A 24,665-nucleotide genomic window follows, 5' to 3' on the forward strand; every position below is an offset into this window, starting at 1 on the left:
ATCAGGACTCCACTGGCTCTCACAGACCTTCTCGTGCGGGCACTCCGACCTGTGTCTCGGAATTCGACCCTATTGTGGCAAAGTCCAGGCCTCGATACCTTTGAAAACAGCCCTGGTGATTTCGGTGTCAGCCAAAGGTTGCGAACTACCGTACCCACACCAAAAAAAAAAAACAAACAAAAACCCGGAACGAAATGAAAGAGGACAGCCTGATTTGTTTTTTATAGCAGGACAGAAATTTCAACAAGGTCAAAATAAAAAAGAAACAAAATGTTAACATTGTCATCAGTCAGCAACAATGTTGAAAAATGAGCAGCAGGAGCTTTTAAACCCTCCTCCCCAGCCTTGAATTCTTAAACAAGCATCTTTTGTCCTAACTCTGATGCTCCAGAAGTAAACAAAGACTTTTTTTCTCCATCTGTAAAAGGAAACCATGACAAAAATAACCTACTGGTAGGATAGTTTTGAGGCAGATACAATTATTTTGAGTTACTTTAGGGCAAACGAAAAGACAAATGGAATCATTGCGTCTTCCTGGCATGACACGGGTTTCAGTAATAGTCTCACGTGACGGCTGTGTTTGGTAATGCTTCGGTTAAAAATAACTCGATTGCAGAAACTGCACCGGGATCAAGAAAATCAAAATAGTTTCCTTCGGCCATACTAAAAAAAGAGACATATTTCTCTCTGAAATGTCATGATTCACACCCAACCGTGAAATAAAAATGCACGTACAGCAGTGATCTTTCCTGTTTGTTGCTTCCTCCGTGGAAGCTAATTGAGGCAAACATCTGCATTTGGTTTGTCCTTTATTTTTGTGGATTCTTTTCTTATACAACAACGCAAAGCTTTGCCTGCCAGCCGTTGACTCAGGCGGTGACCGACGGATGGCTTTCAGTTTCCCCCTTCCTGGTGATGACAGAAATTAGTCTCTGATGAGCTGTTTACAATGTCATTCTTTAACCTTGGCTCAAGTGCACATGTTCTGAGGACCTAGACTCATGAGAGCTCCGTGTCGTGGGGACCTCAGAGCTCCCATGGACTGGGTCTTCTGGGGGTCATGTGCTCCCTGCAGAAGCACCTAGAAAGTCCCTACCTGGCCTCTTTTGGATGCACACAGTGACAGAGCTGGTCACGTCAGGAGACAGCCCCGTCTGCTTGGGACGATAGGCTTGCGCTCGGCGTGAAGTCCTTCTTGGTCAACCCATCTCTGTGCCCCACAGCCCAGCTGACACTACGGGACGGGACTAGGAATGGACATATACCGTCCAGCGTACACACGTGCGGACTCGGGGGGCGAGTCCAGACCATGGGCTTCGGAGCCAGAGGCTGCCACGGGGCCCGGTTTTACCCCAGACCACCCCATCTCAGGGCCCCTGTTTCCGGCTCAAGGGTGGCATGAGGATGGTGCCTGAGCCAGCAGGCCCAGAGCTCAGTCGGAACCAGCTACCGTCCTTTCCTCGTGGCCAGCAGCCTTCGCCTGGCCGAGTCTCTGGGCACCAAGCCTGTGTGGGCACTTGTGTGCGCGCTTCTGGAGAACGGTGCCCCCTCGGGGAATGGTCCGGGGGAAGCCATGGAGGTCAGGGGAGGAACTAGCCAAGGTGCGGTTTGGGAAAGGTCCAGCCTCAGCCTGATGCTGCAGGGGGTCAGGCAGCTGTGTCACATGACAGGCTGTCCCGTCGGAGGCGAGAGAGCGGGCTGTCCTCGGTCACAGACCCTGAGGGGTGGGTGACACTCCCAGGCACCTGCAAGCCTGGCTACTTCCAAGTAGCTTCAGGGACACGCGTGTGAGAAGATGCAGGGTGAGCAGTGAGCGGAAGCCCCGTCGGCCCCGGGGTGGGGTCTGCCGGTCAGCTTGGCACGAAGGGCCCGGGGATCCGCTTGGGACACCAGCAGTGTCCACGACAGGCCTGCAGGGCTGGGAGCCAGCCACGGGTGGAGATGGTGACCCCCAGGCGTGCCCACAAGAGCAGCCGAGGCTCGGGCTGGGGCACGACCCCTCTGGGCCCCCTCTCTAGACCACCAGCTCCCGGGGCTTGAGCACCAAGTCTTCGTGGATGAAGGGAATCCACTTTTCGGGAGGCGGAGTGCATGTCTCCTGTGAACCCGCTGTTACTTACTCAGCACGAGCCAGAGGCCGAGAGCACATCAGTGAGCCAAACACGGTCGCCGTCCACGAAGAAGCTGTCCTTGCGGCTATGGAGAGAACAGACAGTCCTGCGGTCAGTGCAGAATGAAAATAGTGACGTGTCCCAAGGCGGGGCGTCAGGAGGCTGTGAACACACTAGTGGGGACCCCTCATTCCCGTGCTGGAAGTGGTGGGGGAGCAGGGTGAAGCCCCTTGAGGAAGTGATGTTCACACTGGGACGGAGGCTGTGGATAGGGGTCGGCCATGGGCAGGGCCTGGGAGTGTCAAGCACTTTCCCAGCCGCAAGGCCGGCATGTGCAAAGGCCCTGTGGCAAGGAGGCATTTTTCAGTATGGGAAGGTGACTAGGACCGTGGCGTGTGATGAGGGGGAGGTTGGGCCGGGGCAGCCACGGGGGAGCACAGTGCTTCTAGAATTTACTAAGAGCACAAAGAGCAGCCCCTGGAAGGGTGCACAGAGGCTTCCCAGACGCAGGGGAGGAGATCGTTGTGCTGTGGTTTTGGAACCCAAGAAGAAAGGGAATGAGCGTCTGCATACTACATGAAGTGCTGTGTGGCGGAACTTCGCACGTGCTTCTTACTCAGTCCATCGTGGCCATTACTTAGTTACCTACATACGGAGGTCTGGTTGTCCCAGCACCTTTGCTGAAAACACTGTCCTTCCTCCAGTCGCCAAAAATCAGTTCTCTGTGCGTTGTGGGGGCAGTCTGTTTCTAGACTCCATGCCGGCCCGTCGACCTCCCTCTGCTCCTACGCCGGTTCTGTGCTGTCTTGATTCCTGCCGCTGCATCCTGAAATCATTCTGCGTTCGTCTCCCTGCGTTATTCCTCTTTTCCAGCATAATTTTGGCCCCTGCGGGATCTTTGCCTTTATTTCCACATGAATTACACGGCCCGCTTGCCTGGCCGTGCGGAGAAGCCCGACGGGGACTTGTCTGGGATGCATCAGATCTACAGATCCGTCTGGCGAGAACCGGCACCATCTTGAGTCCTGTGACCCCCGAGCTCTGTGCCCCGTCCATTTATTTGTCTTTCATTTCACGGACGTTATTTTGTTATTGCCCGGGTACGGGCCGCGGACAGATTTATCTCTAAGTATTTTGTGCCTTTTTTGCCCACATTGATGGGGGTTTCGGTTTCAGTTTCGAATTGCTCAGTGATAGGACACGGAAATAGAACTCCTTTTCTTGCCCGATTGCACCGTTTTAGACCTTTATCACACGTAGAACATGAGGCAGAATGGACGTGGGGAGAGTGGACGGCTTTGTTCCCCGATTGCACAAAGAACTCGGTCTTTCCTCATTCCTTCCTGCGCCTGCACAAGTTCTCCTGCTTGTCCTTGATCAGCTGGAGCAAGTTCCTCCTGCTCCAAGTTTGCTGAGTGTTTTATGAAGAATGGGTGTTGGGTTATGTCCAATCCCTCGGTGACATCGAGTGTGATGACGGTCTGGTTTTTCCTTCTTAGTTTGTTCACGGGGTGAGTTTCATTGTTTGGTGTTTTGGAGCAAAGCCTGTTTTTCATTCCTGAGTCAAACCGCGCTGGGATAACGACGTATGACACTTTGTAGGTGGTGGGGTTTGACCTGCTAACATTTTGTGTGCGGGTTCTTGTCGCGAGCTCCTGCGGGATGTGGGCCTTTCTCTGCTGTCCGGAACACACTCACTGGCGTTGGCTCGTGTGAGAAACTCGGGGTCGTCCTCGTCTCCCTCCTTCTGTGCAAAATACCCCTTTTATCCGGCTGGTTTAGGTTTTTCTTGCTGTAAGTGGTGTTGAACAGTCGGGTTACGGTTTGCCTGAGGATGGCTTCCTTATGTTTATCGTACTTGGTGTTCATTTAGCTTTCTTAATCTTTGGGCTTATGGTTTTCATCATATTTATAAGAAATATCAGCTTTCCATTCTTCGGATGTTTCTCCTGTTATCTTTCCCCGCTGCTTCTGGGGCTCCAGTTCCAAGTACCTGAGACCGAGGCTGCCGTCCTGCAGCTCACAGATGCTCTTGTGATCATTTCAAATCCCTTTTTATCTGTGTGTATTTCAATTTAAATAGTTCTTTTTCCCCTGTGTTCAAGTGCACGCATCCTTTTTTCCGACATTACCTCCCTGGCCCTTTTCTCCATCCTGTGTGTTTTCCATCTGAGACTGGGCCGTCTCCAGGGGCAGGATTTCCATGTTGTCCTCACCTTTCTCATCCTTCCGCTGATGCCTTCCTTGGCCTTGGGGCGGGGGGCTCCCTGTGTGCACCTCCGTCGCCGGTTCCCCCGGCCACCCTAGCTCCCCAGTCCCTGGGGGGCGTGCCCCCGCCTGGCCCGCTCAGACTGGGCCGTCTGCCTGGGCTGCGGCCGGACGTCCCCTCCAGCAACATCATGTCGTTCGGGTTTCAAATCTGAAATCCTGTTTTTCACCTAAAAGCAATCTTTCTCGGTTTCGGGTAATTTTCTTTTTATCCACGGAAGATGCCCTCCGCGTCGCCGAGACTGGGTATTTCCATATTGCTTGCTTCGTTGTGTTTCATGGAGGGGGGGCGGGTGTTGCTGTGGTTTCTTAATTCCTCAGATCGCTTTCTTGTTAGATCCCGAGTCTTCCCACGCGTGCGTCCGGCTTCCTTCTTCCTCGCCTTCTTATTCATCCTCTGTCCCTGGCGTGTGTTAGGAGTTGAGATGGTCGTGCTCAGCATGGATTTCTTGGAAACTTCACTTTTCTACCTTGGAGCCCAGGTGCTGGGGGCAGGGGGAGCTAGGAGGCTGCGGTGGCCCGGGGGGGCGGGGGCCTCGGCGCCGTCACTGGAACGCCGCCCCTCAGAGGCGGCCATCGTCCTCTTCATGGGGCAGGTTGGCCGCTGGAAGTCAAGCTGACAAGACAGCTCTGCCCCGGGCCTCTCTGTCCAGACCCTGGGACACTTCTCTGCTTCTGGGCTCCCTGGTCTCTTCCCTGCTTGTAGGTTTGGAGGCTTCTGCTGGGGGACCCTTCTGCTTCTCCCAGGCAGCCCCTTTGTATTTCTTATCCCACGGGGCTGCCCATGTTCACCCCACCTTCCTACCTGCCCCGTTCCTCGAAAACAAACCCTTCCTTGCTTCCCATCTCTTCAGGGCCCTCGACACTGTTTTTGTGCATGGAGGCAGATTTTTGTTGCTATTTTTGTATTTTTTGATCATTTCATTAGCAGTTTGCTAGGGAGGCCAGGCTTGGCCTGAAACTGCCTTCTGGAAGGACACGCTGGCCCGGGCTCCTCCCACACGCCAGGCGGCCAGAGAGGGAGAGGAGGGTTAATCATTTACCGGCAAAATGAAAGCCCTCAGGCCTGCGTTTCTGGCATTTTTGCAGCATGACGCCCGGAGAGGAATGTATTTTTTTTCAAGCACACCCCAGCATATTCTAAACAAGATGAAGCGTTTGTACTTCTGCCTGCAGATGAAATAACAGACGAGGCGCTGGCTGTGGGGGGTGGAGGCTGGGGGGTGACAGAGGGGAGGGAGGGAGGGGTGAGGACACCGGACCGCTGGGAGATGGGGGGGCCAGTTTGTGACACAGGTCAGAGCGCCCCCCGCCCGTCGTCCTGCCTGGACTGTGCGCCCCAGGAGAAAGATGGCAAGCTGTACACTTTCCAGGGGGCCCTGCCAGCTGGGTCATTGGTGGCAAGGTGCTGGAGCCCATCACCCGCCGTGGAGCTCTGCTTCTTGGTGTGGATATGCTCCAGAGCTCATCCTGGCCTTGTGACTGTGGGACATGGTTGTCTCTGCGATGTTCCGTGCAGACCTGCCTGGCTCGGGTGTCCTTGGTGCCGTCCCTAGAGGGCAGAGTGGCTCTGAGGAAGGACCCACCAGAAATCAGGCTGCTTGGCAAAAAGGCTATCAGTGGGGCCTGTTGGTAGCCGTGCTCAGTCCCGGTCACCAGCCCTAATCACAGCTTCCTTTGTTTTGTGCTGCTCCATGGCCAGAGCCTGGAGTCCAAACCCGGAGGAGGGATGGTCCCCTGCAGGACCGTCCCTGCTCTCTGGAATTGTCTCCCTCTCGGGGCTGGCCGGGCGCAGCATCCGCTCAAGGACTGCGACTACGGTCGTGAATGGTCATGGCTTCCAGCACCGTCTGCTGCAGATGGGCAGGGACTCGGTCCCCCCCTCTCTCCACCGCGCTCTCAGAGACGGGCAGCGTTCAATATTAATGCTAGTCTTACAAGTGTTTGCTTCTAAATCTGAATTATTGATAGCCTTACATTTAAAACACCAATCACACGCATTTCCCCAGACGGTGCTGAGCCGGTGAGAAGTTTTGCTTTTGCCGTATGGCGTGGCCTTTGAGAAGCACAGTCGAAATTTACTGCCACCAACGCGCAGGGACGGGTGGGGCTTTCAGAAGCACATTTGCTGAACTTCTGCAGGGCCTGCTTTCCCGCCTCTGGCTCAGTGACAGGCAGCCTCAGGCCCGGCTCCCCTGGGGGCTTCTGCCGGTCACCGGCCCCTCTCCCACCGAGCTCCAGCTGGACGGGACTTGGCCCCATTCTCAGACCCCCACTCCCACAAGCTTCCCCATACCCTCTTGTGACGCTATTGTTCTGGAAGAATCCATTGCTCTGTGGGACAATTTCCACCCCAGCGTGGTGGGGCTGTCTTTTATAGTTCCATTTCTGCCAGACTTCACCCCCTCCCTACCCCCGATGCCCTCCCAGCCTGAGTGGCACGTCCCTGTGCTATGGGAGAAGCGCGCCCGCGTGTGGTCTGGGAGGCTAGAGTGTGGTGCGGCCTGCGAGGAAGCTTCCCCCAGTCGCTGCTGCGAAACCACGTGTCCTTACAAAACCCCTTGCAGATGCCAGTGCCAGCGTCCCTGGTGGGTAAAGGGTTGTGGGCTGGCCAGTGGGACACACACATACCCTGCCATTCGCCCCCCTGCCCGGGAGCCTAGATTCCACCCCCACACACACACACACAAACACACCGGGCCAGCCACCTGCCTGTCTTCCAGGACTGTGAACTCCATGATCCCGGCCGGCCATGGGCCGAGCATCTTCCTGGATCCTGGGTCCCCCTCTGTTGGGGGTCACAGCAGCCAGTATCTTCACAGGCTCTTCTGGGGTCCCCCTCCTGGGTGTTCAGCCCAGCGTGCGTCTGGGCTCTGCCAGGACGGGATCTTACTGAGCTAATTAAAGCCTCAAGTCAGTTGACCTTAAAAAATGGAGATCATCCAAGTAGGTTTGACCTAGTCGGTTGAGCCATTATAAAGAGCAAAGGATTGTATCTGATTGGTGACAGACGGAAAGGCAGAGAGTCCAGGCCCAAAGAGGACTCCACGTACCACTGCTGGCTTTGACAGTGGAGGGGGCTGCGAGCAGATGTGTGTGGGAAGCCTCCTGGGAGGGACCCCCTCTTGATGCCCAGCGAGGAATGGGGCCCCTCAGGCCAGCCACTGCAGGGAACGGGCTCTGCCAAGAGCTCGGATGGGCCTGGAGACAAGTTCCTGCCCAGAACCTCCAGAAAGGAGCCCAGCCCAGCCACCGCCTCGGTTTTGGCCTCGGGGGCCCCGAGCAGAGACCTCAATCAAGCCCACCCGGGACTTGGACCCAACGAACTGTGAGCTAATAGACGGGGGTTGTTTTATGCATCTGGGTTTGTGGGAACCTGCCACGTGGCAGTAGAGACAGGGACGGCTCCCACTCTGGGGCCGCGGGGGTTCGCAAAGGCATAGACAGGGCCCCTGCTCCCCCCCTCGAGAAGCTCTCGGCCCGTCCTCTCTGTGAGGTGACTGGGTGTGGATCTGGACAAGCAGAGCGATGTCACCAGGACGACGAGGGGTGTTTTCTTGAAGAGGGAAGCGTGAGGCAGAAGGGCTTTCCTTCCAGAACAAGAACTTGAAGAGGTCGGGGAAGGAGAGCCCTTTCCAGGACGTCTCATCTTGTGGCCTCCCCTTCGGGTTCATCTCCAAGTGCGTGCGACCAGCTGTGGCCACGGATCCGAGTCCTGCGACGCTCCTGGCGCCGTCAGCCCCACGCGCTTGAAGCCAGGGTGGGCTGAGGGGCAGCCGCCGCTCCCTGCGGGGCCGAGGGTTTCCTGAGACGGGGGCTTTTCTCTGACTCTGAGCGTTAGCTCCCCCTTACCGACCTGCGAGGGGCCCTTAGTGACACTGTCGGGCGGAACCCGGGACTGCGTTCCTGTCACCGTTTCTTCCCAGGGACTGTTAGAGGACGGTCCCTGCTGCTGACCACGAGACGAGGGGCGCATCCGTCTAGGAGTCGAGGAGCCTGAGTGCCGGCCGGGAGGGCGAGGTGGCCTGGAATCCCGCTGTTTGTGAAGCATCTGGGGGCGGGACCCATGTCTCATTCCGCTCTCGTCTTGTAAAGAGGGATCATAGCTATGTCATCCCTCATCCGAACCTGAGCACTGCGGGAGCGGAGAGACTCTCTAATAACTCCGCTGGGCCAGCAGCAAAGCCAGGACGGCCCCGGACCATGCCTGCCCTGAGGGGTGCTGCCCTCCCCTAACTCTAGCCCCCCGTGGATGCAGACTCCCGCCCGGGAGTCACCTGGGGACGGCTGAGATGGGCTCGCGCAACCTGACGGTGTCTACAGAAACCAGAGAAAACCCCGAGAAAGCAGTAGACACACACAGAAGGATTGAAGAAGGAAAGCACTGTCGGGTTTTCCCGGTCGGGGTGTGTGATGCTGAAGCAGACGGAGGTCACCATCCACGCCACGGTGACCTCCTGTTCCCCCTGCACCCGGCTGCTGCCGTCTGGTGGCCGTGATCCCGCTTTGTGCCGTTGGGGGGACAGTTCTTGAGCGTTCGGGGCAGTGAGGAGCTCGGACTCTCACGTGCCCATGGGGAGGCCAGCCTTGGCAGACTTGTTCGGGGTCTGTGGGCTTCCGTCTGCTTCGGGAACGCAGCACCGCGGGGTCTAGCCGGGACGGGGCGTCGTTTGCCGGGAATTTAAAACAACCCCGAAGCCCACGCCATGTTCATCCAAAGCCGGAGTCAGCAGGTGTGTTTCGTCAGGGCCCAGCTTGCTTCTTACCACGGCCACGACCGGCAGTTCTTGGCAGATGGGGCTCCACGGTGCCTGCCCTCAGGCCTCTCGCAGCGCCTCCTCCCCGCCTCATGCTGGCACGTCCCCTAACCTGCTTCCTGCCCTGTGATGTGAGTCCCATGGAGAAATCATCTGTTGATTGTGCGCTAAAGACTTTTTTTTCTTTTTAATTAAGTTCAGCTAATCGACGTGTAGCGTATTGTTGGTTTTGGAGGGTGAGGTCCGTGTTCCCTCCGTCTCCTGTGACACTCCACGCTCCTGCCATCCTGTGCCACCCTTGGTGCCCGTCGCCTGCCTGCCCCGGGCTGGTCACACGAGTCACACAAGAGGGTATGTCGCGTGACAGCTGGGCCTCCGTGAGGTCCACAGGAAGGGCCCACCCCTTGTCCTTCCTCTGCTGTCCGAGTCCCAGGACGCCCGCATCCATCTGCACTGCTCGGGAGGAAGTGACGGGCGCTAACGTGGAGTTAACGTGTGTAGGAATAGGGGCTTGTTGGCACCAGAGGTTTGCACACCGCGGTGGCCGTCTTCGCTTGTGGATGCCATCGTGGCTTTCGTGGAGTCGGTGTCTCTGTCCTAGAACCGGTTCTCCGTGAAGCTGGAGTCGCTGCTGCGAAACAGCGAGACTCACGGTCCTACGGCAGCGCAAGAGGGGAAGTGGGGGTGACCACGGTCTGCCTGTGCAGGACTCGGATTGGCTGGACCCTTTCCTAGTTGGGGACCCGTCACTATGGCCCAAGGAGCAATGAGATACTGCGATTGGCCCAGCTTGTGTCAGGTGCCCAGCCTCCACCAGTCACTGTAGCCGGGCAGGTGGGCTCCTGTAAGACGACGGCAAACCCTTTCCCGAGGGTCCTAGTGAAGGACCCGCGCGAGAGCGCTGAGGTGCAGGAGCTCTACGACGACCCCCACCCAGAGTCCTTCTACTGTGGGAAGAAACAGTTTGGCCACAACCCGGGAACTGGCGTCCTCAGGGGGGACACCGGCCCTCAGGAGTGGGAGGCTCCCTGGGTGCCACTCCGTTCTGGGGTCCACTCCCGAGGGGCACCACATGCTCAGCCTGGACTCCTGTGTGGGGGCGCATCGGGGCCAGTGTGCACAGCTGCCCGGGCCACTGGGGTCAGCCCCCGAGAACAAGCGCATGTTGTCACCAGGACAGCAGCCCGAGCCCCCTCCAGCCTCTGGGCCCCCGTTCAGGGGACACAGGTCTTTGGAGCGACATCAAAGAGGGTCCGTCCTGGGGCCGTCGCTCTGCTTCTGTCGCTGGTCACGTCCTTTTGTTTTCCTCCGTCATGGCCTTGTTTTCTTCTTCTTTTGAAACCGAGATGAGAGGTTTCCAGTTTTCTCAAGGATTCCTCCGATGAACTCATTCTGGTTTCTGCTTGTGCTCCTGCCGTGGCCTGCGGGGCCGCGTTATGAAGCTGGGAGCCTTCCTTTGTGATCTTGTCCAACACAAACTTCGGATCCTCCTTTTTTTAAAATGTTACCACTGATGTAAATAATACAAAAATCCGTGTACTGAAAACAATGGCGGAAGGGCCCGTTGCCTGCAGAGAAAGGTGCCCTGTGCTAGGGACCTGGGAGTGTTCTTCCAAAGCCGGAGTCAGCAGCTGTGTTTGGTCAGGGGCCGGGGAGCTGAGATGCTTGACCCTCTGAGTCCATCATCCACTTTCACAACGACTTCACCCGACCGTTGTAGCACGAAAGCAGCCGGAGACAATAACTAAACCTGCGCAAGTCTGTGGCCAGGTTCCAGTAAATACTTAAGTAACAGAGTAAGCCCGGTTGGGGTCTGAAGTCACAGTCTGCCAGCTCCCGTTCTAAAGCATTTCATGCTTTCGACTTAGAAAAATTGTCCTTGTAACCCTTGAGACGTGTCATACTTGTCCCCATGTCACAGAGTGGAGTCCAGGGCTCACCGCCGGCAGGCTGGGTGTTGGCGTTGACAGCCTGTCCTCGTGTGATGCCATAATTCCATTTTTGGGGAATCTAGTCTAAGAAGGTCTGGATATGGTGATTTTTCCCCACCCAGTTACTGACCATGGTGTTATTTGCCACGTGGAAAACCTGGGAATAACTTCATGTCCAATAGGAAACCATCTGAGCAAAACGGTGTCGTAGAGCCTTCCAGGTAATGTCCTTGATCACCGTTTTGTGAGTTTATGTTGTGACATAAGGAGGAAAAACATACACCATGGCACCTTGGTTAATTGAAAGAAAAAACAGGCACGCACAGAGATGTTCAGGAACGCCCAGATGTTAATACTGTTCTTCTCAAGGCAGAAAGTGTCTGGGGTGTTTACTGTATATGTGTGTGTCTGTGTGTGTGTGTCTGTGTGATTTTCCCAAAGACCACTTTAGTTTTAGAATAGAAGCACTTTAATGGAGAAGTAAGTAGTTCTTCAACCTTTTCACCTGACACAGGCAAAAACCTTCCAGAATGTTCTATTCACTCAGAGGAGCCGGAGGCCAGGGCTGGGCCAGCTGCAGGGGAGCCTCCCTCCCTGTGGCTCTCCAGTCCGGGGCGCCGCCCTCATCTTGGGGCTCACAGAGCTGCCGCCTGGAGCCACCGACTGCTTCTCACATTCGTGCGGGCAGCAAGTGGGGCGTCTGTGTGTCCATCTTCGGCGCCGCGCGTTACCGTCAGCGCAGGCGGGTCCGGTCCTGTCTTGCAGCTGAGAGAACGGGGCACCGCTGGCCTTTCCCCCAGACCCACTTGCGCCGGGGCTGCGCCTCCTTCCTGGCTGCCGCTTCCTTCTAGAATCGGATACCTCACGTGTGGGCCCTGCCGTTCACTCGCCGATGGTCCCCCTTCATGCACTAACCCGGGAAAGCATCAGCTTCCGCCGTGGCTGTGCAGGAAGCTGGCTGGGGCGTCTGGGCCAGAGCTGGCTGCCGGGTCCCTGGGCGCTGCTGGCGCCGAGGACGGATCCACACCGGAGGGAAGCTCAGCACTTTCGCAGGGACGGAAGCCGATCGGGGTTGAGGGTTCCGACACTGGAAGCGGGGACCAGAGTGGGGGCACGGCCCGTGTGCTCGACCACAGGATCTTGGACAGCGCGGTTGTAGACGCCTCACGCTCCACAGCATCGTGCCAGGAGAGGCGCCGCCGTGGAGGAGGGCGAGCCCTGAGTGGGGATGCTGAGGGCCTCCACGGGGGTGCTGGGACCGAGTCTGATGATGGCAGCTCTGGAAGGGAAGAGAAAGCCGGGGGACAAGCTGGCGTCCGACACGGAGGAAGAGTCACCCGCGGGTGGGATGACCGAGACGCAGCAGGTGCACAGGGCGGACGCAGGGGCTGAGGAGCTGCGGGTCGTACGCCAGGAGCGCCCTGTGGGGGGCCTCTGGGGCCGGAGGGAGGTGCAGACCCGCCTCGGACCACAGGCCGTCTGGGCTGTGGGAGCGCACGTCCGCCTTCCCTCTGGGGGACAAGCAGCCTGGAAGCGGTCGGTCCGGCTGGTCTGCTGACTTGGGGTTCAGGGAACTTCTCAAAGAAGCTAAGGGTGTGGGGGTTTGTTTGCTGCAGAGGGACATTCCAGAGGGCACCCTGTAGGAGAGAGGGAGGGGGGAAGCAGGAGTCATGGGGAGGATGCGGCGACGAGAGATGGCCGCGGGGATGGGCGTTCAGCACCCGCCGAGGGGAGTGGGCTGGGGTGGGTGCTGGGGCCACCTCGGGGCAGCACTGCAGAGTGAGTCCTCCGACCCACGGATGTGGCTGGACGCTGGAAGGAGTCGGGCTTGGCCCGGACTGATTGTGCTTTGAGGGACCCACTGGGACGAGCCCTGGGAATGCAGCCCCGTGGTTCTAAGCCGACCCGAGGGTTCTGTGGGCCAGGAGAGAAGACTAGAAGCCACGCACGGAGCAGCCTCTTCTCCGTGTTCCCTTCCTACTGGGGAGCCCCCTGGCAGCCCATTGCCGGGGGGACAGAGTGATCCCTGGTTCCCTTTCCCGGGACTCACTGCCCAGAGTTGGGGGACGGCCCCTTGCCTCCATGTGTCTACACTGCTTTCAGGTCAGAAGCCCAGTTTCCCAGACCTTTCAGGAGCACGTCCGTGGTATAAAGCTAAGCGTGCTTCCCCCCACGGAGCCCGGAAAGGGGCTCCTGTGCCCGAGGAAACTGGAGAAGCACCAGAGAAACAAACGTGCAGCCGTCGTCTCTCGGGGTCCTGACAGCGGATCATGGAAATGTGTTTTCTCATTTCCTCGTGTTCCACGGCTCATGTGTCCCACAGCTGCGATTTATTTTCAGAGCAGACTCCGGAGTTTGACGGTCAGGCTGGCCTGCTTCGCAGCTGAAACCCTTTGCCGTTTGGTAGATGATAAAGCGAGTGACAGTTTACCCGGGAGCAGCTGCAAGGGGCTGGCGTCTGCGAGCGAGACAGGCAGGTGTCAGCCCTGGGGCGGCCGCCCGCCCAGACCCGGACCCCCGCCTGGGGCCCTGCACAGGCAGCGCCAAGCTCTCGCAGACGGTGGGGCGGGCCTCTGCTCGGGGCTGAGTTCTGGTGGACGTGTCCTGCCTGGAGATGTTTGGGCCGCTGTGGGTCCAGCCGTGTGCCCTGCGGCCTCTCTGCTACTGTGGGTGCTGGGTGGGGGGGAGCCTACGAGGGGTCTCGTTCCTGCCCACTGTGCCGTGTCTGGAATGTCCAACGGACACACAGGAGGTTCCGAGAAAGGTCCTGCTGGAGGTGCTGTCTTGGTGTCCTCAGCCCTGAGGCCCGGGGAGAGTGGGACAGAAGGCCCAGGCTCTGGAATGCCACCAGCAATGGAGAGGCAGGAGAGGTTCAGGATGAGAAGGGTCCAGGAAAGAGGGACTGGTTGAGGACAGGAACCAAGTGGAGAGGGACTGCTTAATATCTGTTCAGTTTGCCTGCACACAGCGCCCCGGTGACCGGACTAGAGCTGCCCACGGGCTGGCCATGAGTGGACAGAGCACAGGGAGCAAGAGGAGGAGCCTCAGGGTCAAAGAAGGGTTTGTTTGCCCCCTCCCCCAATGAGCGACAGGGATCTGACGTGTTTGAATAGTGGAGGGGCCTGGTGGGAGGGTCTGGGGGACGGAGCAAGGCCCACGGCTCTCGGCTCTCGGCTCTCGGCTCTCGGCTCTCGGCTGGGCTCTCAGGGAGGAGGTGCAGCATTTCCTCTGTGGTGGGAGCAAGGTGGAGGGGTGGTGCAGGTCAGTTTGTTTTGATGTAGAAATGGAAATAGAAGTAAAAACCCATTGATACTCACGTTACTTAATGCCAATTTTGTCGCAAAGTCCTTTCCTGGGGCGCACACAGGTCAGTTCAGCCCCGTGCACTGGGCCAGGAACTGTCCACGGTGCTAGGACACAGTTTTCCACTCAGTCAGTACCTTCCCGCTGGGTTCAGAGTCAAGGTCATGGTAAACGGGCGAGCGGGCACGTCGGTCTGGAGCAGCGTGGCAAGTGGGGCGGGGGTGTCTGTTTCCTCCCACACACATGACGATGCCTGGCTCACATTTGCACCCCCAGGCCCTCACGGGGTGCCTGGCTCTACAGAAACTCGCGATAAATACTGAGGGGGTGAGGGAGGGGCAACTGGATGGGGGTGGGGAAGCTCCGCCTGCGGAACCCAGAGGAGGCCTCCCAGGGGCCGTGACAGGCGAGCGGGTCCCGAGGACAAGTAGGAGTTCGCCAGGTGCCCCTCACGTGGAACAGGGTGTGGACTTGGGGCAGAAAGCACGTGCCTGCACACGTGCGAGCAGGAGGCCCTCGCGGGGCGGGCATGCTGGCCGGGTCTGGAGCCGCGCACACCCCGTCCAGGGGCCACTGGCCACGGGCGCTCACGGAGCACCCGGGACGGGGGCATTGGAAAGGAGACATGCCCTGTGTGTGCGAGACATACCAACATCAAAGTCTCAGGGAGCGAAACAGAACGCAAAGTACCCCGAGGGGCTTCACGCGCCAAAACAGTAATACGCCAGGTGTATCGTTGAAAACGGTGCCTCTGTTTCTTCCAACTTCTTAAACGCGGGCCTGCTGGGACACGGAGAGTTACACGGGCGGCTCCGACGTTTCTCTTGGCGGGGTACCGGGAAGTGGGGCGGAAGCGAGGGGGAGGGGCCGGCAGCCTGGGAGAGCTTCCGTCAGTGCTGCAGCCGGGAACACAGGTGTGTCGTCCGATACGTGTGGTCTACACAGCTGGCGGCTGCATGCGAGGCGGGACACTGGCGGCTGGGAGCCCGTGAGCCTCAGCCGAGGGATGGCAGGAGAGCAGAGGCGATGGAGAGACGGGGGGCGTGTGGGGGTGATGGAGGGAAGGACTCTCGCATCCGGCCTTCCGACCTCGTCCCCTGTGGACGGTGGTGCCTCGGGTCGGGGAGCAGCGGCTGGTGCTGGCCTTGACGTGCGGCTGGCGGTCTGGGCCTGGGGCGGAGGGATGGAGCGGTGGGTGCTGGGGGCGTGCGTGCAGGACTCTCAGTGTGCGGAGGCAGTCGTCCCTGGAGTGGGTAAAGCTGGCGGGGGGCCCAGTGGGAGGAGAGACGGTGGGCCACTGAGGTCTCCGGGGCAGGAGCGGAGGAAGAAGAGGGGTGGCGACTGAGGAAGGGGGTGTTGGGAGCAGCAGCAAGGAAGGTGCTGGTGATTTCGGCAAATGCTGTGCCGGGACGGCAGATGGAGACGGCGTTCTGAAGAAGAGCCGTTTAGAATCGTACGGGTCTGGTGGCTCCCCGTGTTCCCAGACGGAACGGTGGGCCTCCGGAAAACAACTCGCACAGCCCCGTTTGTACCCCTTTGCGGAGCATTTGGAGAAAGCGCTCCGCCTCTGCCCCTCCGCCCCCACAACCCCATCAAAGGCCGAGGCTTACCCCTGTGTCCCTCTCTCACTTAGGCCGGATCCTGGACCTGAAGACGGGGACGGTCAAGAAGGAGGGGCAGCAGTCTTCCATGAGGATGTGCATGGGCTCGCGGAGGTCCTTCATCTGCAGGATGAGGTCTGTGGGGGACCGGGGCGCTGTGGCTGGGGGGGGGTCCGCCCCTCCTGTCCTGCCCCAGGCTTTGCTGCAGCCACAGGTCAGGGTCCATCTGAGAGGCCCCCGTCCCTCGCCCCCGCGTCCCACTGTGTCTGACTTCCTGTGAGCTCTGCCTCTCCCGGGTTTGCTTCTCCCGGCCCCCAGGTCTCAACTTTCTACCGGTTCTTCTACCCGTCCAGCCTCCACATTTCTCACTGTAGTTTACATAAGATCGATCGATTTTGTATGTTCTCTTATGTTTCCTGGGCTGAAGGATACTTTTTTTTAGAATTTAATTATGATCCTGCCGACTGACGTTCTCGGTGTAAGTATCTTGGCTCCGGGCGTGAGTGCCAGTTGCCCTGCAGAGAGGGGCTTTGAGTTAACCCTCCCACCTGCTGCGGGGGCGCCCGAGTGACTGCATCGGGGGTCATGAGAGAAGTTTCTGTCCCTGAAGAAGAAAGAACAAGGGTCTTGAGACTTCCCAGCCAGCTGAGACCACCCTATGCCCCAGGCCATGTCCGGAGGGGCCGTGGGGTGGCTGACGGGGAGTCCACCTGGCCTGAGGGACTCTGGAGGCTCTGAAACCAGGCAGCCGTTCTCATTCATTCAGCTCCGCAGCACGTTTCCCTGCGGGCCTGCCTGTGCCAGGGGGCTGTCGAGGTGCTGGGGTTCAGCCCAGAATAAGGCAAATGAAATCCCCGATCCTGCAGAGCGTGACTTTAGTCAGGGACACAGAAGTGCCACATAGATGCTCGGACTGTGAGTGCTGCTGAGGAAAATAAAACAAATTGAAGGAGTAGGAAGGAGTGGGAGCTACTGGCTCATGCCTTGGTTTTTAGGCAGGTGAGGAGAGGGCCTGTGGCCACCGTGACATTTTGAGTGGAGACCTGGGAATATCTGGGGAAAGAAAACACCAGGCAGAGGGAACAGCAAGTGCAAAGGCCCTGAGGCAGGGGTGTTCTTGGCCTGCTCAAGGGACGAAGGGGCTACTCTCCCAGGAGCAGAGTGAATGGGACGTGGTGACAGGAACACTGGTCCAGAAGGTCGGGATGTCAGGTCATCGTAAGGCATCAGCTTCTACTCTGAATGACACGGGAGAGTACAACGTTGGTACAGCGCACGGGTGCCTGGGTCAGTGTGCACACCCATCCCCATGTGGCGGGCCTCCAGGACAGCACCCGCTGTGGACTTTCTGAGCTGCCACCCCTAGCTGTCCCCCGTGAAGGCCCTCCCTGGGAGCATCCCCGAGTAGCCTCCATGCCATAAGCACTGCCATGTCACGCTGGCTCAGGCAGCCCCCTCCCTGCCCTGGGCACTCCGGGGGGCAGAGTCCAGTGGCTTTTTGTGGTCCCAGCTCCACACGACCCGGATTCCCGTGAGGCGGGCGGCACTGCCATCTGTTGAGCCCACGACCTGGTCCTCCAAAGCGGGGTTAGTTTGAGGACGAAGCCAAGAGCCAGGCCAGCTCGCCCAGGCGTTGGGGTCCTGGATCGACCCTACTGGGGGCACACACATGCATGGGCCTCTGCCCCAGGAGGAGGACACGTGGACCCTTATCTTGGCCATGTAACGTGGCCGACATCCAGAGCGTTAGCGGTCATGGAGCTGGGAACAGGGAGCCTATGTAAGGGGGGTAGATCAAGGAGTGACCCGCTCCTGGCCGCAGGGCAGACCTGGCTGTTCAGAGCCGGGGGGGGGGACAGTGGAGGACAGAGGCAGGAGAGGCCCCCAGAGCAGCCTGGCCTCCTAGAAGGACCCTCGGAAAGGCCGTTCCGCCCTCTGTCCTCAGTCTGCCCTTTGCCATCAGCGGCCATGGGACGGCTGGACAGAGCCGTGCAGGCAGTTGGGAGGGTCCCCGGATGGCAGCCCGAGCCCGAGATGTTTCTTGTCACCAGCGGGCCCCGTGCATGTGGAGCTGCTATCACTGCTGAGGCCTGAAACGACATCCCCGCAGTCATCTCCCACTTGCCCGCTTTCCTGAAAGCCCCCAGTGGCACAGACATGAGTCTGCAGCTTGGAGCGTGGCCAGGGTTCCCTAGAGTCTTTCTGTGTCTTTCTGTGTCTCCGGGCCAGGCCCCGATCAGTGCCCAGGGGGTCACACTGCCCTGGCCCTCAGACAGTCCAGGTTCCAGGGCACACGCAAGCCCACGTCGACACTCTGGAAGGGAACTGGCTGCTGGGCTCGCGGGTCCGTGTGTGACGTCACAGCAGCCCCACCTTTCTGACCGCGGCGCTCTAGGCTGTAGTAGCGTGCTGAGGCGTTTACTCATTCTGATTGTTTCTGGAATCACAGGTGTGGAAACGCTCCTCTGGACCACCTCCCTCTGAACAGAATAACCACCATGAGAAAAAGGTTCAGGTCAGTAGGCTTTTCTGACATGGGTCTGGGGCCGTGCCTGGAGAAAGCCTGAGTGCGCTGAGCCACGGGCAGCAGGACCCGGAGAGGGGCTGAGCGCAGGGACAGGCGTGGGGCACGTGCCTCGGGGCTGCGCGCGGGGGTAGCAGGGAGCTGGGTGCAGCTTCGCAGGAGGAAGAGCAGGCTGCTGGGAAGGCAACATCCAAACCCACAAGGCAAGCCTGACCCCTGTGGCTTAGACGGCAGAGGAGCCATGGGTGGCCGCCAGGTGCTGAGAGCCATCTCACAAATGCTCTTTCTTTAGGAACGGCCTTGGTCCCGTGAAAGAAGGGGAGGCCCAGTACGCTGTGGTCCACTGCACGGGGTACATCAAGGCGTGGCCCCCGGCAGGTAAGTGGGAGCCGCGCACTCATCCCAAGGGAGGCGGGCGCTCTCGTCACCTTACCCTGCTTTCCTGCTAGGGACGTCTTCCTATGGAGAGAGGCAGAAAGCTCTTCTTCTTTGTGGTAAGAACATAACGATCTTCGTAACTGGAAAAAATCGTGCTTCTTGAAGCGAAGGTTTCTGGAAAGCAATCCTGCAGGGGTGGTGGGAGCCTCAGCTGTTTCTGAGTTCTGTCACCTGGAGACCGGGGTGAAGGCACGGTGACATTTCACACGGTACCTCCGACACGCACTGAGAGGGTTCAGACAGACAGACGGACCGCGGCAGGGTCTGCTAAGGGTGTGGAGCCCTCCTGGCAGCCCTCACACAGGGCAGGTGGGATGGAAAATAGCACAGCCGCTTAGGGAACCGGGTGGCCGGTCGTCACAGCGTTAGGCGTCGACCCTGTGACGGGGGAGACCCACTCCCAGGTGAGCTCAGGAGAACCCGAAGCATTTGTCCACCGAGACACGTGCACACGAACGTTCACAGCCACGTTCACGGCCAGAATGTGGAAGAAACCCAGACATACTCGCCCGCTGATGGATGGAGAAGTAGAAATTGAAGTATCCTCACGACACAGTGTTATTCAGCCCGTCGAGGAAGCGAGGGCCGAACCCGTGCTGCCACGTTGGTGAGCCTGGAAAATGTCACGCTGAGCCTGGAAAACGTCACGCTGAGCCTGGAAGAGAAGCCAGATAACAGGCAACCCGTGATCCGATTCCGATTATGTGCCGTATCCAGACAAGACGGGCCCTTCCCGACGAAAGTAGTTCTGTGGTTTCCGGGTGCCGGGGGAATGACGGGTCGAGGTACAGCGTGTCTCGTCAGGGTGACACAGAGGTTCTGGAATCAGGTGACACAGAGGTTCTGGAATCAGGTGGGGGTGATGGGCGCACGACTGTGCACCGCTTCGTGGGTACTGCAAGGACGGTGTCACTCGGCTTTCCTGTTCCCCCTCCTCCTGCGTCACCTGCGGCTCTGCTCCCGGGCGGGTCATTTACCCGTGGGCCTGGTCACCCTGCGCACTGTTAGCGTTATTACTCGGAACACACAGAAGTATGTTAGCTCAATTAAGAGTAATAAAAATAAAGTTTATTTTACCTGAATTTCTTCTTTCTCTGACATTCTTCCTTCCTCTCTGTGGATCCGTGTTTCTAACCCGCATTGTCTTCTTCTTCCTGGAGAGCCTCTTGTAACATTTCTTGCAGGACAGCTCTGCTGGTGATGAGTTCTCTCTGTTTCTGTTTTTCACAGAAAGTCATTTTTGTCCCCCTCACTCGTGAAGGATAATTTCACTGGATATTGGATTTTAGGGTGGTGCAGATTTTCCTCCAATACTTTAAGTATTGTCTCTTCTTTGGGCGTCTGGATGGCTCAGGCAAGTGTCTGACGCTTCTTCTTGGCTCAGGTCTCAGTCTCACGGTCGTGAGTTTGAGCCCCACATTGGGCTCCTGCTGGGCGTGGAGCCTGCTAAACGAATGAATGAATGAATATTCTCTCTCCTTGTCTCCATGGTTTCTGATGAGAAGTCCACAGAACTCTTATCCTTGTGTTTCCACAGGTGGTGTGGGACTTTTTGTTTGTTTTGTTTTGTTTTTTTGTTTTGTTTTGTTTTGTTTTAATTTTCTGGCTTCTTTCAAGATTTTTTCTTTGTCTTTGGTTTTCTGCAGAAAACCTCAGTTGCTCCACAACGTGCCTCAGTACTTCATTTTGTTTTGCTTTTTGGTTATTTCTACTTCTTGGTCATGTCTGAGTTTCCTGCATCTGTGGTTTGGTGTCATTAATTTTGAAAGATTCTCAGACATTATTTCTTCAAAGTCCTTTGGTTCTATTCTCTTTCTTTTCTTTTTGGTATTGCGAATGTCCAGGCATTACATTGTTTGAAATGGTGCTACAAGTTGGGGGGTATTGTGTCTGGATTTTTTCTCTCTGTTTTTGTCTCTTTGCATTTTATTTTTGGGACCTTCAATCGACACGTCTTCAAGCTCACTGAGTCTTTCTTTGGCAGCATCCAGTCTACGGATGACTCTATCAAAGGCAGTCCCCATTTCTGCAGTGTTCCTTATTTGTTACATTTCCTTCTGTTTTCCTCCTGGAGTTTCCTTTCCTCTGCTTGCGTTACCTCTCTGTGTTTGCGATCGTCTGTTCTCCCAGTAGAGCCCTTACCGTATGAATTACAGTTATTTTAAATTGCCCGTCTAGTAATTTCAAGGTCTGTGTCATTCGTATCTGAGTCTGGTAATGATGCTTACTTTGTCTCCTCGGGCTGTGTTTTTTCTTGCCTTTAAGCACACCTTGTAAATCTGTGCTGAGATCCAGATGTGACATGTCGGGTAATAGTGGCTGAGGTATACAGGTCGTAGTGCACAGTTTAATTTAATTTTTTCAGAAGTTGGCCATGTTTAATGTTGGCTGTGTGTACATATACACACATACACACAGCTTGACATAAATACATAAAGTATATATATTTCTTAATTTATGTACTTTTTTTTTATATGTCTTCTCCTGTGTAAACCATAATGCACAAAATTGTCAGGGTGCTGCTTGCCCGAGGGCCCCAGCTCGACTCAAGACAGGAACTCATAAAGCTGCACTGCCCCAGTGTTCAGAGCCCGGACCTCTGCTCTGTAGATCTAGAAACGGTCATGACGACGCTCTAGAACTGGTCAGCCCCGGCTGTGGGGGAGCCCTCAGAAGCTGACATCTTTCCCAGGCGCGGTCCTGCCACGCCGTGGGGTTACCTGGTCCCTGACACGGACGCTCCTGTCTGTGGTTCAGGGAACCTGCGAGCTTCTGTGCTATTTGTGAGACCAGACGTGTCTCAGAGGATACGGACAGCCGGGAGAGAGACTCCCACAGCCATGCAGCTCACGAGCACGTGTGTTGGCCACGTGTGTGCCCGTTTCTGAGTAAGGCTGTCCGGCTCCAGACGTGGGCCTGCCCCTCAGGGGGCACAGAGATGTGTGGCTGGGGGGGGGGGGAGGGCAGCCCCTACACAGATGACCACTGCAGAGTGTGGTGAAACCACAAGCTCTGGGGACAGAGGTGGGACCCGCACCCCAAGTGACCCCAGGGTCAGAGGAGTTTCCTGGACAAGGCTTGTCCCTGGGTGGGTCGGTACCACCAAATCCAGCTCTGGGGAGCCTGTCTGGTTCTTAATGTCTTCCTCTTCGGAAGTCGTTAATCATTCTCATCATACCAGGCGAATCCCTCGTCCTGTTTCTGGCCGCAGAGTACTCTCCTTCTGACCACTTTGTCTGGGCTCCAGACCTAGGGTATCATGAGAAATGCCACGATTGTCATGAGTCTAACTCAGAAGGTCCTTGTGGAAGCAGCAGAAGAGATGAGTCTGAGACCCAGGGTGCGGGCCCGTGGCTGCCCCTGGAGCCTGCACAGATGACCCCACACGGGCCTTCCTGAAGTCGCATGAGGTCCGTCCCCACGAGCGTTTGGCATGGTCAGGGTGATGGCGCAGCAGGACTTAGCATGATGTCTTCGGCGACCGCCTGTACTTGTGCCAAGTGAGAAAGGGTTGAAGGAGCCAGGGTGTTTGTCTTGGAGAAAGCAAGGCATGATTTCTGTCTTGAAGTATTTGAGGGGGTGTCCTATGAAGGAGGAATTAATCTTACTGAGGATAGTTCCAGAAGGCACAGTTGGGACCAAAAGAGGAAAGTTACCAAAAGGCAGATTTTAACTCAGTTGGAAGAAATGAGCAAAGGTTATGAACAGGGTATTAAAAACATGTATAAATATAAACACATACACACACTAAGCAGATGGGAAGTTTTTAGTTCCCTGTTAGAGCTACAAATCAAAATCATTTGTTATGGTCTTCCCTTCTTCCCTTCCTATCAAATGGCAAAAAGCAAAAAGGACAAAATATACAGCATTGGTAAGATTCAGAAAAATGGGTGCCTTGATGTGCTGCTGGTGGAGATATTATAAATCAGCGCAGACCTGTAGACTCATTCGCTGGCGTTACCAAGTGCTTGAAGATGTCCATTCCCCAGTGGGCAGGACTGCTTTTGTAGGAATTCAGTCCAGGAAATTAATCTGAGAAGTTTAAGCTTTATGTGTTATGTATACATTTATTTATTATCTATTATCTGTTATATATATGTTTCAGCATAATTTATAATCATAAAAGTATTCAATTAGTCTAAATTTCGGGAACGGAGAGTTGGTTGAAGGCAGCACGGAGCGTCTGATGGGATACGTGACCACAAACTAGACTTTGCTGTCAAAGGATACTTAAGGAGGAAGCAGAGTGCTAGGACGTGTGAACAAGAATGGCAGGTTATGCAGCAGAAACAGATCCCAGGTTTACCTTTGTTGGAAGTGAGTAGCGCGTCTCCGTGTTGATAAATTGTACATACAGTGTAACCCAGTGTTACTCTTCTGGGCCACGGGTCCCTTCCTTGTCTCTTCTCTCTTCCCTCCTGCATTTGCCTGGCTTTTATGGGATTTTCATAATCACCAAAAATGATGTTTTTGTTTTTAAGATTTTATTTATTTATTTGACAGAGAGAGATCACAAGTAGGCAGAGAGGCAGGCACGGGGGTGGGGGGCGGTGGGGACACAGGCTCTTTGCTGAGCAGAGAGTCTGATGCAGGATTTGATCCCAGGACCCTGGGATCATGCCCCGAGCTGAAAGCAGAGGCTTAACCCACTGAGCCACCAAGGTTCCCCCAAAAATGATGTTTTAAAGAAGTCAGTCCGGGGACGCCTGGGTGGCTCAGCCGGCTAAGCCCCGGCTCTTGCTTTTGGCTCAGGTCATGATATCAGGGTCGTGAGATCGAGCCCCATGTTGGGCGCCATGCTCAGCGGGGAGTCTGCTTGGGATTCTCTCACCTTCTGTGCCTCCCCCCTGCTTACACTCTCTCTTAAAAAGAAGAATAAGAGGAAGAAGAAGCAGCCAATCTGAATTTTCTAAAGCACATTCCAGACGGTTGGATTAAGTGGCTTGCACTGAATTCAGAAATTACGTCTTTTTTGTTTGCATTTTGGTTTTGTTTTGTTGTTGTATTTCACTGCTGTGCATCTACAAAGGAGAAGGTTCTGGAACACAAGCCTGTATCCACATGGGATGATTACAGCCTGCCTTGGGGATGCTCAGCTGATGCCCCCTTTTTCTGCGGCGGAGGATACGCGGGCCCTTGCTGGAAACCACACTCTCAGCACGTATGACACTTGGCGCTTCCTGCGGAGATCTCTCTAGACGCCGTGCGCGCTGCTCGCATTTCCCACCCCAGTGCTGAGCTCAGACCTGGCTTGGAGCCTCAGACCTGGCTGTATTTCCTAAAGACTGGACAGACGGACGGAGGGTGGGTGGATGCATGAAGGAAGAAAGGGGAGAAGGAAAGACGGAAACAGAATAGTTGGCCGACGGGGGTGGATATGGGAAAGAATCTCGTGCCAGAATTTCCAAAGGCGCTTGTACAATCCACTTTCCCAGAAGCCTTTTAAGCTGGAAGAGAGTCATGGGGCCGCAACGAGGTGGCTGCGGTGAGGTTATTGGCACGCTCACCCCGGGGTAAGGTCATGGGACTGGAGCAGTGACTCCCCCCCGACTTGCATGGGGCACTGTGAATGTTCTGGAGCCTTGCTGCCCCTGCTCGCCCCAAGCTCCTTACTTACAAACGTGGCTAGAAAGGCTGAAGTCCTAGGTGCCCATGTTGCTGAAGATCTATCGGCAGGCGTCCTTGGACTTCTCCAGAGGGGAGCAGAAGAGGCAGACCTCGTGTAGCAGACC

At 56.6% G+C, this 24,665-nt stretch overlaps 1 protein-coding gene and 1 long non-coding RNA gene across 7 annotated transcripts in view; one reads left to right on the plus strand and one right to left on the minus strand.

Annotated features, from left to right (window-relative positions):
* Nucleotides 1–24,665, plus strand: part of ARNT2 (aryl hydrocarbon receptor nuclear translocator 2) — a 142,634-nt gene that overhangs the window by 65,338 nt on the left and 52,631 nt on the right. For all 6 annotated transcript variants that reach the window (XM_032341922.1, XM_032341925.1, XM_032341926.1 and 3 more), the window contains exons 6-8: nucleotides 16,004–16,106; nucleotides 18,421–18,486; nucleotides 18,788–18,873. In XM_032341922.1, coding sequence (XP_032197813.1) covers nucleotides 16,004–16,106; nucleotides 18,421–18,486; nucleotides 18,788–18,873 — 255 coding nt within the window. The remainder of the gene's footprint in view (nucleotides 1–16,003; nucleotides 16,107–18,420; nucleotides 18,487–18,787; nucleotides 18,874–24,665) is intronic.
* Nucleotides 11,558–15,217, minus strand: LOC116590307. Its single transcript, XR_004285539.1, has 3 exons — nucleotides 14,385–15,217; nucleotides 13,288–13,525; nucleotides 11,558–12,704 (listed from the first exon to the last, which is right to left on the minus strand). It is a non-coding gene; the product is annotated as an uncharacterized LOC116590307 (long non-coding RNA).

Source organism: Mustela erminea, chromosome 5 (assembly GCF_009829155.1).
Source record: "Mustela erminea isolate mMusErm1 chromosome 5, mMusErm1.Pri, whole genome shotgun sequence".
NCBI classification, from domain to species: Eukaryota; Metazoa; Chordata; class Mammalia; order Carnivora; family Mustelidae; genus Mustela; species Mustela erminea.